The sequence below is a fragment of the Osmerus eperlanus genome, chromosome 25, assembly GCF_963692335.1.
Source record: "Osmerus eperlanus chromosome 25, fOsmEpe2.1, whole genome shotgun sequence".
NCBI classification, from domain to species: Eukaryota; Metazoa; Chordata; class Actinopteri; order Osmeriformes; family Osmeridae; genus Osmerus; species Osmerus eperlanus.
In genome coordinates, this window is record NC_085042.1 from 5305069 (window position 1) to 5317718 (window position 12650).

A 12650-nucleotide genomic window follows, 5' to 3' on the forward strand; every position below is an offset into this window, starting at 1 on the left:
CCAAGGCCGACTTGGAGTGTCCTTGAGACAGGTGAGATAGCTATTATCCGATTAGTTTAATCCTGAGACATTTTTGCTGTATGCTGTCCTGTATTCAATGGGATGATTTTGGACGTTACTTTGAAAACTGCTGATCATATTCATTTGCGTTTTGCAGACTGCCGCCCATCATGGGAATCATTTATTTATGATGTGACTAGTGCTTGTTAATTAAATAATGACAATTATGCTGTGTGGGAGTTTAATAATGCTGTAAAATCTCTACTCTTCCAACATTTTAGGCCCATTGTGTCAGTGTGTGTCACAGTGTAGTTGAGTCGAACGAAAATGTATGTATGATGCAGGAGGTTGTAGTTTAATGGAATGTCCATCGGCAAACAAAACAGCACCCAACTTAGGTAGCCTATTCGTCGTACAGAACAACAAAAAATAACGCTCGCATCCAGCAGAGCTCTCAAGAGAAGTCTAACACGCACTCTGAACATAAAACGTGACAATAACCGACAAATGACCAACACAAACTCACTACTTAAATACATAAACATAATTGGCTACAGCCGAGGACAAATGGGTAAACAGGTGCGCGTCGTTACGCATCCCTAATATTCAGGAGAGAGGGAGTAACAGTTACAGCGTAACAGTGTGTTATAATGTAATTACACTGGGTTCTGGGTTCCAATAGATCGTGTGAGATGATTAGGCCTATGTAGTACTGCATGGCACTCTTAAAGTTCAGCTGAAAAAAACTATAAAAGGATTATTTATATTATGAATAGTATAGTGAGCTGATTACTGTAGTTATAGGGCATTTTGGTTTAATTTTCAGTAAATTCAACAGTATCCCTGGACCAGGATGGGTGAAAAGGGATCTGACAGATCCAGATTTTACAGGTGGTTAAAACATCCGAGTCTCTCGGGGGCAGGGCTTGGCATCTGCCACCGGCTGGCAGCGGTCGATGACTGAATCGATCTCTCCGATCTGCACGCCATTGTACTTGCCGGAGATGGACGTCCAGTGGGTCTCCCCGTTCCTGTAGGTGCGGCTGAGGCGGGCCGTGTAGGGGATGTCAGCGGTCATCTTGCGGCCCTCCATACGGACCGTGCAGGAGTGGTTGGGAAGGACATTCAGATTCGCAGAAATCTTGTTGCTATTCTCCAATATGTTGGTGGTGCTCCAGGAATAGTGGATGGTCTGCTCAGTGCTGAGCTCCACCTCTCCTTCGACGATAATGGGGATGCTGATGGTGGTCGTCTTGGTGCCCACCATGCATGAGTGGCCGACGATCCAGGTGTTCTCCTTCTTCCTGGTTATGGTCGTGGTCACCGTCTTGTGCACAGTCTGGCAATCGTTGTTGGTCATCCGATGCGTTTGCATGGTCTCAGGGGGGTTATTCATCAGCTTCAGTTTGTTGATGGCGTACACCACGTGGGAGATTTCCTGGGTGTAGGTATCTTTGTTAATGGTCAAGACCTTGTGGCTCTTGTACCAGTACTCATATCCCTCCCAGGGCAGGAAGAAGGCCTTGTGAATTGGCACCACCTTACCCAGGCCGTACTGGTTCTTGCCCACATAGGCCTATTTGATCTATTGCTTCACCAGTGCACTAATTCAGTTGATTAAGTTGACAATGTTTGATAGCGACAGCTTTTCTCTGCTTACAAGTCATGCAGTGAATCTGACATATGCAATCAGTGTCACACCCTAATTCTATTCACCTGTGCTACTTGTCCCCCCCCCCCCCCACACACACACACACACACTCCAGGTGCTCCCTATGTTCTGATTGTTTCCTTGTGTATTTAACCTCTCTCCCTGTTCTGATTGCCAGTTCGTCTTGTGTGTTTCCCGAATCGTCCCAGCCGGTTCTTCTCAGCGTTCCCAGTATCTGTATCTAGATTACCCGTGTACCGAACCCTGCCTACCAAGTATCTGATTCAGCCTGAGTCTGTCTGTGCCAAGAAGCCACTGTGTACCGAACCTTGCCTGTCCATCACCTGAGTCAGCCTGACGATTTTGGATTCATAAAATACTGTTACCTATTATACCTGCCTCGATCTGCTGTCTGAATTTGGGTCTTAACCTGAGCCGCGACAATCAGTTGACAAATCAAATATCCCTGTGATCACCCAGATGAAGTTTAGTTTTAAAGTAAGAGTAAAAAAAAAAGAAAAAAACGCTGCACCGCTGACGAAAACATAACATGGGCTGGAGCAATACGTGGTCTGTGAGGGCTGCTACACAAGTCAAAATGGTTGTAAGTTTGTAAAAAAGAGACTACTAAAACTAACACCAGAAGTTCTGGTCCAGAACTTACCATGAACTGTACTTTTTCTTTTTTCGCAAATTATGCAAAAATTCGATGGAAAGCAACTTACACGTTTCACGTTTCTTAGGCTATGGATACACTTTCTGTCCTGATTTCAACAAGTCTGGGCAAATCAGAGTATCACCAATTTACAGGAAGCATTTTTGTGATGTCATCATATAGACTTCTCACAAAGTATTTTACAGTATTGTTAAACTACAAAATACAAGACACTGAAGTATTTTTTTTTTTTACAAAATATGAAGTTATTTTTATCAACCCTATCAAATACAAATTACAAAATGCCATGTCGTATTTTAAGTACGTATTTTAAATACATGTATCATAAATACTGCCCATCCCTGACTAACATTAATGGGACTCGGATCCAGTTTCAAGTGTAGATGGCGGGTTACGCAAGGGCACGAGCGCATGTAAAACGAGAGTTGCATTAGATAAATCAATAGGCGGCCTATACTACGTCTATCGACTATCAACCCTTTTTTTGTGCATGTTTGCGTGTCCTTAACAATTCAACAAACGTACAAGGAATTGTATGATTTCATAAACGTTAGAATGACATTTCCCTAAATAGGTAAGCCATTACATAAGTGTTTGCTTTCTAATGTTAATGTATTAATGCTGATGCTGCTCTCAGTTATCTTTCTTCTACGATCAGAAAGTGTAAAGAAGAACACTGTAACACCATATCCTGCTCTTGTTATCAGGTGTGTCCTTATCGTTATCACAATCACTAGTCTAGTGAATAGGCGTTGGCTAGTATTAATAAAGATTTAAAATCCATACTCTGCCTGCATTTTAAGCCTATTGTGTCAGTGTGTTATAATGTATTTAGACTTGACTGGGTTCCAATAGGTCGTGTGAGATGATTCGGCCTATATAGTACTGCATAGCACTCTTAAAGTCCAGCTGAAAAACAATATAAAGGGATTATTTCAATATTATGTGTAGTGAGCTGATTACTGTAGTTATTGGGGATTTTGGTTTAAATTTCAGTAAATTCTATGCATGCACTTCTAAGAAGCAATATAATTTTTCTGAATTACTTCTTTTCTTGGATGTAAACTGTAGTGTACATTTCCAGTGCTGTACAGCATTCATGTGTTCAGAGTATGTGGTTTATTGTTTAGGAGCTTTGGAAAAGAAGACTAGCGAATACATTTGTACTCTGAATACATTTATTTCAATTACATACCAATATCTTTTAGTTGACTTCCATTGGTCAAACTGTGCAAACTTTGCTGTCTTTATTACACATGAGGAATTATAGGATTCAGCCTAGGGATGCAGGACATGAAAAGGGATCTGACAGATCCCGATTTTACAGGTGGTTAAAACATCCGAGTCTCTCAGGGGCAGGGCTTGGCATCTGCCACCGGCTGGCAGCGGTCGATGACCGCTCGGACCTCTCCGATCTGCACACCGTCGTACTTGCCGGAGATGGACGTCCACTGGGTCTCCCCGTCCCTGTAGGTGCGGCTGAGGCGGGCCGTGTAGGGGATGTCGGCGGTCATCTTGCGGCCCTCCATGCGGACCGTGCAGGAGTGGTTGGGGGGGACCTTCAGCTCCACGGACACGGAGTGGCTCAGGGCCTCCACGATGGTGGTGCCCTTGGAGAACTGGAGGGTCTTCTCCCCGCTGAGCTCCACACCGCCGGTGCCGATGAAGGGGATCTTGGCCGTGATGCTCGCCGAGATGCCCAGCATGGTGGAGCGGCCGATATTCCAGGTGGTCTCCACCTCCGTGGTCTTGGAGATGGTCACCGTCTTGACCACGGTCTGGCACTCGTTGTTGGTCACCCCGGACATGCGCATGGTCTCAGGCGGGTAGTGGAACATCTCCACCTCGTCGATGGCGTACACCACGTGGGAGATGTGCTGGGTGTAGGCGTCTTTGTTGAGGGCCAGGACCTGGTAGTTCTTGTACCAGTACTCGTCTCCCTCCCAGGGCAGGAAGAAGGCCTCGAACTGAGGAACCACCTTACCCAAGCCGTACTTGTTCTTGCCCACGTAGATGCTCACCCCGGGGCAGGTCCTGACAGCATATTTGGGCACGGAGCCGTAAGAGTCCTCCTTCCACTCCAGGAACTCAAAGTTGTCTTTGTTGACCAGCAGTTCAAACTCAGGGGCATTGTACTCACTATTGCCATAGGGGTAGAGACAGTAGGGGCCTTTGCTGGGGGTGTAGAACCCGGACTCGCAGTTGAATTTGCAAACGTAGTCGGTGCGTCCGACGTAGCCGTTGTACACGGCCACAGCTCCGTTGGGGAGCGAGCCGTTCCATTTCAGCCACTGCAGGTTGACGTTGTCCCCGAACGAGAAGGAGGACGTCTCGAGCTTTTGGTTTTCAAAGTCGACAGGTGTCAGAGGGCCTTGGACCGGATCCTGGCTGGGAGGAGGGGGGACCCTGCCTTCCAGCTGTGGGTTCAACATCGGCACTGCAGACAGGGGTGGAATGGCAGAGTACTTGTGAGACACTACTGTGGTCACCAGTAGAAAAGCAATTCACAATACAGAGATGGGTCGATTACTGTTTTCAAATACAGTGAAATACTTGCACTTTCGGGTTGCAAGTTGATTCCTTTCACTGACTGCAACACAATTACACTTAAAGACTCAGCTGAAAGGCTAATGAAAACCGCCCTGCTCTCACTCACACCTAAATGTAATAGCTCTTTGTAATTCATCCTTGTCTGACAACAAATCATTCATCTTCATCCAACATTTACAATGACAACTGTAACCACGGCTAAGGAGTGTTACCTCTCCTCTTCAGTGAGTTCCTCCTGATGATGTCTCTCAGGCTGGCTGGAGGGGCTGCAGCCTGGACAGCAAGCAGACCCAGCAGGGCCACCGAGAGGACCACCCAGACAGACCTCATCTGCAGGGACGACGGACCACGAGAGAGACAGAGTAATGCAGGAAATAACGTTGCCATTAAGTTTGCATTCATTTAACAGATGTTTTTATCCAAAGCGAGGTAGGGGTAGCGAGGTAATTTTCATGGAGACAGTACAGCGGAAGATCAAGCATCAGAGATGCACAGCTCTAACAGCAGTTTGGTTGGAACAGTACACTACGTAACTGTACTGCTTTCATATGTGGTATAGATAATAATGCACACACTTTAATAGTATATGTATATTAATATAATTATCACAAGGTTATGGACACAATTACTTTCTTTTATTTCTAATCTTAATCTTGCAAGTAGTCCCTTTTCAATCCCCAAGCATTACATTGTGAAATATGAGGACAGTGAGGAGATTTGCTTCGAGCTAGCAGGTGTAAACAAATCAAGGAGCTAATGCACTCACCTTTCCAGTCTTCTCCTCTAGTGTTTCATGCGTCAGTCTCTCTCCAGGTTTATATAGCTGAGTTAGGAGAGGTCGTAAAGCATTCTGCGCACTCTCGCGCTCTGGGCTCTGAGACAAGGGGAGAAGGCATCGTTTGTGTGACTGTCGGCTATGTGTTTGTGTATGTGCGTGTGTATGTGAGTGCCTTGAGTGACTGTTGGTTATGTGTGTGAGTGTATACGTGTGTGTGCATGTGTATGTGTGTGTGTGTGTGTGTGTGCTTTTATGTCTGCATTTGTGTCACATTTTTTGTCTGATTGCTAACGTGTTAACTGTCAACTCATTCAGGCTCTATGTAATGCCACATACATGACATCTCTATTGCATGTCAGTCAAACAAACTGCAGGTGAGGCTTGAGGAATGGAAGCTCTTGAAGCATCATGGATCAGAACAACACAGTAGAACTCAAGGTCAAGGTCAGGTTCAAGACAAGTTTGAGGTTTATTGCAGGGAGGTCAGATGGCTGAGCGGTTAGGTTATCGGGCTATTAATCAGAAGGTTTCCGGTTTGATTCCTGGCCATGCCGATTGGCTTTATGTCCTTGGGCAAGGCACTTCACCCTACTTGCCTCGGGGGGAATGTCCCTGTACTGTAAGTCACTCTGGATAAGAGCGTCCGCTAAATGACAAAATGTAAATGTGGCCAAGTCTGCCAGCAAACAGCAGCATTGATGTCTCTACCAACACAGTGAACAGTACGTGAAGCAGATTCCCTTTCTTGGATCTTTGGTGTTGCGAGAGAAACTGGGACTATACGATCCTCAGACATCACCCTCATCATCAACCTGCTGATGATAACGGAAGGCCAGATAAACGAAGGTAAAGCCAAGATAACGATGGTGGAAAAGATAAGGTATGGGGTAACTAACGAGATAAAGGATTGACAGGAACAACAGAGAGTGGTGTTGAGAAGTCAGGGTTACTGACGGCCCTTCTGACTATTACTATCGCACTTTTTTCATGACACAGGTCTTTTATGGAAAGATTATTTGCTGCTTACAAAAACATAATAACAAAATTACCCCTGAAATGTTTGGCTCTGGTGTCATTGATTCATACAAGCAGCAGGGGGCAGCATTTGCTCAACCGTGGAAAAGTTTGAAAAGTGAGACTTTGAGGATTTGGTCAACCTTTTAAGAGACTTTGATTCTAGTTCACTTTAACAGGGTTAGGGTTAAGGGTTGAGGGTCTCAGAGAAAACTGTATGTTTAACAATCGTTCCAATTGTCACACTGTGTGTGACATCACACAATGTAACAGAGTTGAACTTCTGAGATCATTCTAAGATCGACTGTTTTGCATTCCTAATATCTTTTCTATCTTTAGATTTCAGAGCTGCAGGAAATACATCTTCAAGAAAGACAACACAATTCCATAAGTCCGCCGGTTTGACAGATTTTTGGGATGAGCAATGAGCCATTGGTTAGCTTAGCATTGTGGCCCGTCAGCCTGCACCATGACTGCACTTACCAGTGGATGAATAAAAGATGGCCCCTGCTTACTGTTTCCCATCTCTCTCTCCCTCTCTCCCCCTCTCTCCATCTCTCTGTCTCTCTCTGTTTCTCTATCTCACCCTCTCCCTCCTTGCTCCAATAACTCTCCTTCATGTGGAATAATGGCCGAGGTGAGCTCTGTATCACTCTGAGGCCTGTCCCCTCATCGATTGCATCAGTGGCTACGGTGTAGCTATAGGGGCCGCTGGCGGAGCAATGCAGGGCATCCTGGGAACAGCAAACACACAACGTTATCCATTCTGCTCCGATCTTTGCCTCGGAGGAAGTTAGATTCAAACCTTCTCTATGGGTACATTTGAGCTGTGGCTGTTGTAGTCTGTTGAAACGCAAACGTTGATGCTTTAGGGACGATGAGCATCTCCAAACCAAGAACTCTCTAACTCACACGTGCGTGTGTTTTCTATGCGTGTGTGTGCTTTTTAACGTGGTGAAATCTGACTCTGGAGTTTTGGGGAACTGGAGAAGTTGACGCTGCAAGCAAAATGCACCTTCAGTACCCTCACACAAACACACACACACATTGACATCCATGCATCCCAACACACACAACTACCCACAATGCTGCACTTCCCCAGAGAAACCTATGAGGCGACAATGTGTTCAATTGGATGCTCATAGAATCCTTGCATTGTACACAATCTAAAAGCTGCGATACGGCTGTGGATTTCACCGCCGGTGGCGGTGCCCCGGTCCTGACAGGGCGCACAGGAAGCTGCGCTCACTGTCACCGGGAAGCCTGGCTCTCTCCCTGTTCCTCATGAAATATGCATGGGCTTTGTCTTTCACAACATTTGCATTTCAAGAATTTAACTGTACCTGACAGCCTCCAGATTGGCGTGCGCGGGTGTCTACGTTTCCCCGTTTCTGGGCCCATTTCCAGAGTCCAGACGCTACTTTTGTAGTCTCATTGTGTCAGGAAAGCAACACACCTCCGGAATTGTTTGCGGTCCACTGTCTTTCTGACAGCTACCAGCCATCCCCGCTCTCCTCACCCTCCTCTCGCCCCCCCTGTCGGCCCAGTCCTCCCAGTTCAGCCATGTGACGAGGGCTGACCTGCCCCCACCCCAAGGCCAGCTTAGCCCTCTCTCCTCTCTAACTCGCCGATTCGTCTTGACTTATTTGTCTGTTCACAACACATTCGAGTCGTTCAGAGAGCACGCTAATGCCATGGCTGCATGTTCATAGTGTTTTTGGCATCAGGACAGTAAGGGTAGTAGGTGACGTCAGAGGGTCAGTAAAATGTGGAATAGCTGAAAGGCCTTGTGTGGATGACAGGCCTATGTGTGCATCCCTTTTGGATAACAGTGTCTGCTTAATGACTCAAATGTGAACGTGCAATTGCCGTGATGTAACCTGGTGACTAAGATCAGGGAAACGCGGTCATCGTGGGGCGATGATGTCAAACATCAAGAAAAAAAACAACCAAAAAAACTCCTCATCGGCCACGTCGAAGTCTCTCAAACGTCGACGCGAAGGGGACAAAGACCCAGGTCACGGTGCAGCCCGTCGCGGAAAGAAGGTCTTCTCACGTCGACGGGGCTGGAGCGTGGAAGCTGGAGCGTGGCGAGGGCTCAGAAGGTCCAGGTGCTCTTAAGCCTCCGGATCCTTTTATAGCCCTGCAGCTTCTCCTCTCCTGAGATCCTTTCCCACGCGCTCTGGTGGCTCCGGGTCGGGGATTCTTTGAAAAAGCCTTCCGCAAGAGAGGGGTCACGGCAGCAGAGTTGAGGAGCAAACCACAAGATAGAGCCACGTTCATCCATTATTCATCTCCTGCTGGTTCCTAGTTGTGTGTCTGGGAGTGGAGTTGAGGTTTTTGTAATCAGCTGGGAGAGGGGAAGATTGACTTCACTCCAGCAGTAGCTCTGCGACAGACGGTCTCATGGACTGTGCATTAAGGGACATGCTGGATAAGCGCCTAGCCGTGGTGCATTATTCCTATAAAACATACATTTGTTTTTTTTGCTTGAACACATATACGTTACATTTAGCTACTTCAGTTCAACACCGCTGAGCATAATATATGAACTAGCACACCTGTGGGATGGTAGCATCTTGTAATGTATGTAGCCTTCCAGGGGTTCTGGAGTTGCGTTCAGATACAGCATGCTCAGGTGTGTTTACTCTAGTGTATTGTAAACCATGGTGAGTGCTCGTGAAGATACAGTTTGGAAATATCACATCACGGCAGAAGCCCCGTTACGGGCAGCAAAACAAAGAGCCCTTGAGAACTCTTCCTTCAATCCTCAATACTTTAAGCTCTCTCTTCCTCACCTCCTCCCAACCTCACCCCCTCTCCTCTTCACCTTCTCCCCCCCTCACACTCCTCCTCACCTCCCCCCCCCTCACCTCCTCCCAACCTCACGCCCTCTCCTCCAACTTCTCCCCCCCTCACACTCCTCCTCACCTCCCCCCCCTCACCTCCTCCCAACCTCACCCCCTCTCCTCTTCACCTTCTCCCCCCCCACACTCCTCCTCACCTCCCCCCCTCACCTCCACCCCCCCTCCACCCCTCTCCTCCGCCGCCCCCCCCTCACTACCTCTCTCCCCCCTCTTCTTCCCCTCTTCACCCACCCACCCACCCTCCCCCCAAACCCCAACCCCCCCCCCCCACCCACCCTCCCCCCCCACCCACCCTCCCCCACCCACCCTCCCCCCCCCCACCCACCCCTCAAGACAGGCAGACGACAGATTCTTCCTTTGTTTTGTCTAGGGTGCAGGCTGTTTTTGCAGCGTTCCAGATCCAAGGGACTTTTGACTGAATCCAGACTCTGACCCCTCATACCCAGACCCAACGATGACGCATGGAGGCGGGGGGGTATGTGGTAGCCTCCCATGCATGCTGACATCACAGACAGTAACATGAAGCTAACTCTATATATTTTATAAACATTGGGGTTTGGGGTTTGGGGGTAGCTGAGAGGCATGTTAGGGGGCAGACAGTACAGCTAATGCACTGGATCCCTCTAACAAAACATTTCCTCAGCCGAAACACTTTCTGTGGAATTAAACTAAACCATATAATACCAAGGCCTTCACACTGAAGTCGCTGTCTGGCCAGAAGTCTGACCTTTAAATGCGCTACCTGTGTCTTCCTGAGCTTAATGAAAAGATAACAACAGTCTTTGAGAGTGTCCAACAGGTTAGAGAAACGTCTTGAGCACTAAGTAGCGGCTAAAGAGGGTTTAACGGCGGTGAATTCGCCGCCGGTTAAACATACGTGGTACCCATCTGCAGCACCGAAGCGTAGTCACAACATTCAATACTGAGAAAAGGTATCAAATCAAATCTGGATTGGCCAGACCAAAAACAGGTCGAGTTAGACAAGCCAGTGCTCTCCAAACCTGGAGGCCCTTCTGAATGATGATTATCTGGGCTTTTGTCTGGCTAGACGTGTGACAGGCTCTGGGCAAATCCCCAACTGTCCCCTCGTGTTCCAGCTTGGCTGTAATACGGTGTCAGTTCACTGAGAGGCAGCTGTCCCACGGCGAGTTTGTCAACTGGAGGACATTAAAGCAGAAGCTGAAGGACCCCACGTGAGAGGAGTCATCTGGTCTTTCTGACATGACCAGACATGTGACTGTGATGAGCGAAAAAACAACTCCTCACTCTGTCAGATGACAAACATCCCAACACCGTGTCCTTTTTAAGTGTATTCCCGATATCGGAATTCAATTCCAACATTGGATTGACATTTCCCAACAAGCGTTGCGTTTGTAACATGTTTGTTGCCCCCGCACGACCAGGGACCCTTTCTAAATGTGTACGTTCTGGTAGATTCTCTCTCCATCTAAGGCCCAGCCGAGCCTGCCAGTCTCCCAGACTGAAGCAGGACCAAGGAGATGGGATCTCCTCTCGGCTCTTCTGAGTGAGCCGATGGCCAGTCCTCTGACGGACGTTTTATAGCCCCCCTGGTGCCCATCTCCTACTCACACACACACACACACAAACGCGCTTTGACAAACACACACAGACACTGCACCACCGCAAATCAATACCCACTTCCAGAGGCTGGTGCCGTGTTCAATCAAGCAATATCGAGCTCCTGTTTTTCTACAGCTATCTCTTATGATGGATTATGCATAAATGGTTATTACTATAATTATGGGACTGAGCTCCCAGTTCCAGGTTGGAGGCATACAGCTCTCCAGGCTGTGGCATTGTGCTTGCTGATGCATTTGCACTGGACAACAACTTCTGAATTACTGTGTACACAAGGCTGTTCAAGTCTCTGGAAAGTCAGATAGGGCTAAAAACATACATTCAAAACGTGCATTTTGGTCATTTGGTTGTCATCCAAAATTCCTGTATGTACAATAAATATGTTTGTTTTTTTCCCTACAGTTTTTCGTCGGATGTGAACCGACTGTACAACATGTATAAACATGCACACGTACGATAAAGTAACAATGACAACAGCGAGAATCGTTTGGAAACCCTCGAAACCAGGTCTGTCTGAACATGTCTGTATGTTTGGGTTTGTGGAGACACTCCTCCGCTTTGGGCAAGGGGGATTTGTCCTAATTAAAGATACAGTGAGCACAACAGCAGCCGATGGATATCATTGTGCACCTGTCCCATTAGGCATTCAGATGCTGGTTCACGTCTTTGTGTCTCTCCTCTCCGCTGTGCTCTGTTAAGCCTGTGATGCAGAAGGCTGAGTTCTGAGTTGGCATGGTCTCACAAGTACAGGGGCGGCCATTTTCATAGACAGCAGAAGACCCCAACAGGAGGCAAACATTCACAATAAGCTATCGTTTTTCATTCGAAATTCGTAATGGTACGTGGCTGACACTAGGACTATGTTTTTCAGTGCATCCCAACCCCCATACTACCATACCATTTACTATGGTAGATACTACGTACACACTTACTATATAGTATGGGAATATGGGTATTGAGATGCACCATTTGCCATGATGAACTGTCGAGGCCATGAAAACCATCATCCCAGAAAGAGACTTGGAGAAAGAATTAACGGGAAAAGGAGGGACGCTGACTTGGAAAGGAGAAGGCAAGAGAGATGAGTGGCGGAGATGAAAGTGAAGTGCAGTGGGTGTAGCACAGTGCTGAAGCTCAGTGGTTGCAGCACTTGACTGCAGACAAAGGGAGGGGTTCACCCCCCCCTCCCTTGCATTATTACAGTATTATTCTGAAAGGAGGTGGACGTAAAAAGGGAGTCGAGACTTCAGTTGGTTTGAATTTTCTTTCCTGTTCACCGAAGACATCGTATTAAAAGTTGGATATGACAGTTGCAAACAGCCGCGCTTCCCAAACTCATGAATCCTGACATGATCCTGACCACATTGGGATGCTGCTCCCTAACCACAAACCACACGGTGTATGGAACCCATTCTTAAACAGACCCTTTTCATCTCCCTTTCTTTCTTTTCTTTCTCTCTATCGCTCTGTCAGGTGCAACAGGAGCTGTGAACACGACACGACCGTAGATGAACT

The 12650-nt window shown here is 47.3% G+C and overlaps 3 protein-coding genes across 3 annotated transcripts in view; all 3 read right to left on the reverse strand.

Moving 5' to 3' along the window:
* gldc (glycine dehydrogenase (decarboxylating)) overlaps positions 1–12650 on the reverse strand; it is a 133824-nt gene that overhangs the window by 46434 nt on the left and 74740 nt on the right. The window lies entirely within an intron of this gene.
* Positions 865–1992, reverse strand: LOC134012348 (natterin-3-like). The gene is made up of 2 exons (XM_062452139.1): positions 1975–1992; positions 865–1576 (listed from the first exon to the last, which is right to left on the reverse strand). The coding sequence occupies exons 1-2, from the start codon at positions 1990–1992 to the stop codon at positions 896–898; spliced, it is 699 nt and encodes a 232-aa protein (XP_062308123.1). The 3' UTR covers positions 865–895.
* Positions 3488–5774, reverse strand: LOC134011915 (natterin-3-like). The gene is made up of 3 exons (XM_062451459.1): positions 5644–5774; positions 5090–5207; positions 3488–4764 (listed from the first exon to the last, which is right to left on the reverse strand). Exons 2-3 carry the CDS (start codon positions 5205–5207, stop codon positions 3677–3679), a joined length of 1206 nt encoding a protein of 401 aa, XP_062307443.1. The 5' UTR covers positions 5644–5774; the 3' UTR covers positions 3488–3676.

Coding starts and splice junctions, on each gene's coding strand:
- LOC134011915 (XM_062451459.1), bottom strand. CDS start 5,207: ATGAGGTCTGTCTGGGTGGTCCTCTCGGTGGCCCTGCTGGGTCTGCTT. Junction 4,765..5,089: donor GAACTCACTGAAGAGGAGAG/GTAACACTCCTT, acceptor CCCTGTCTGCAG/TGCCGATGTTGAACCCACAG.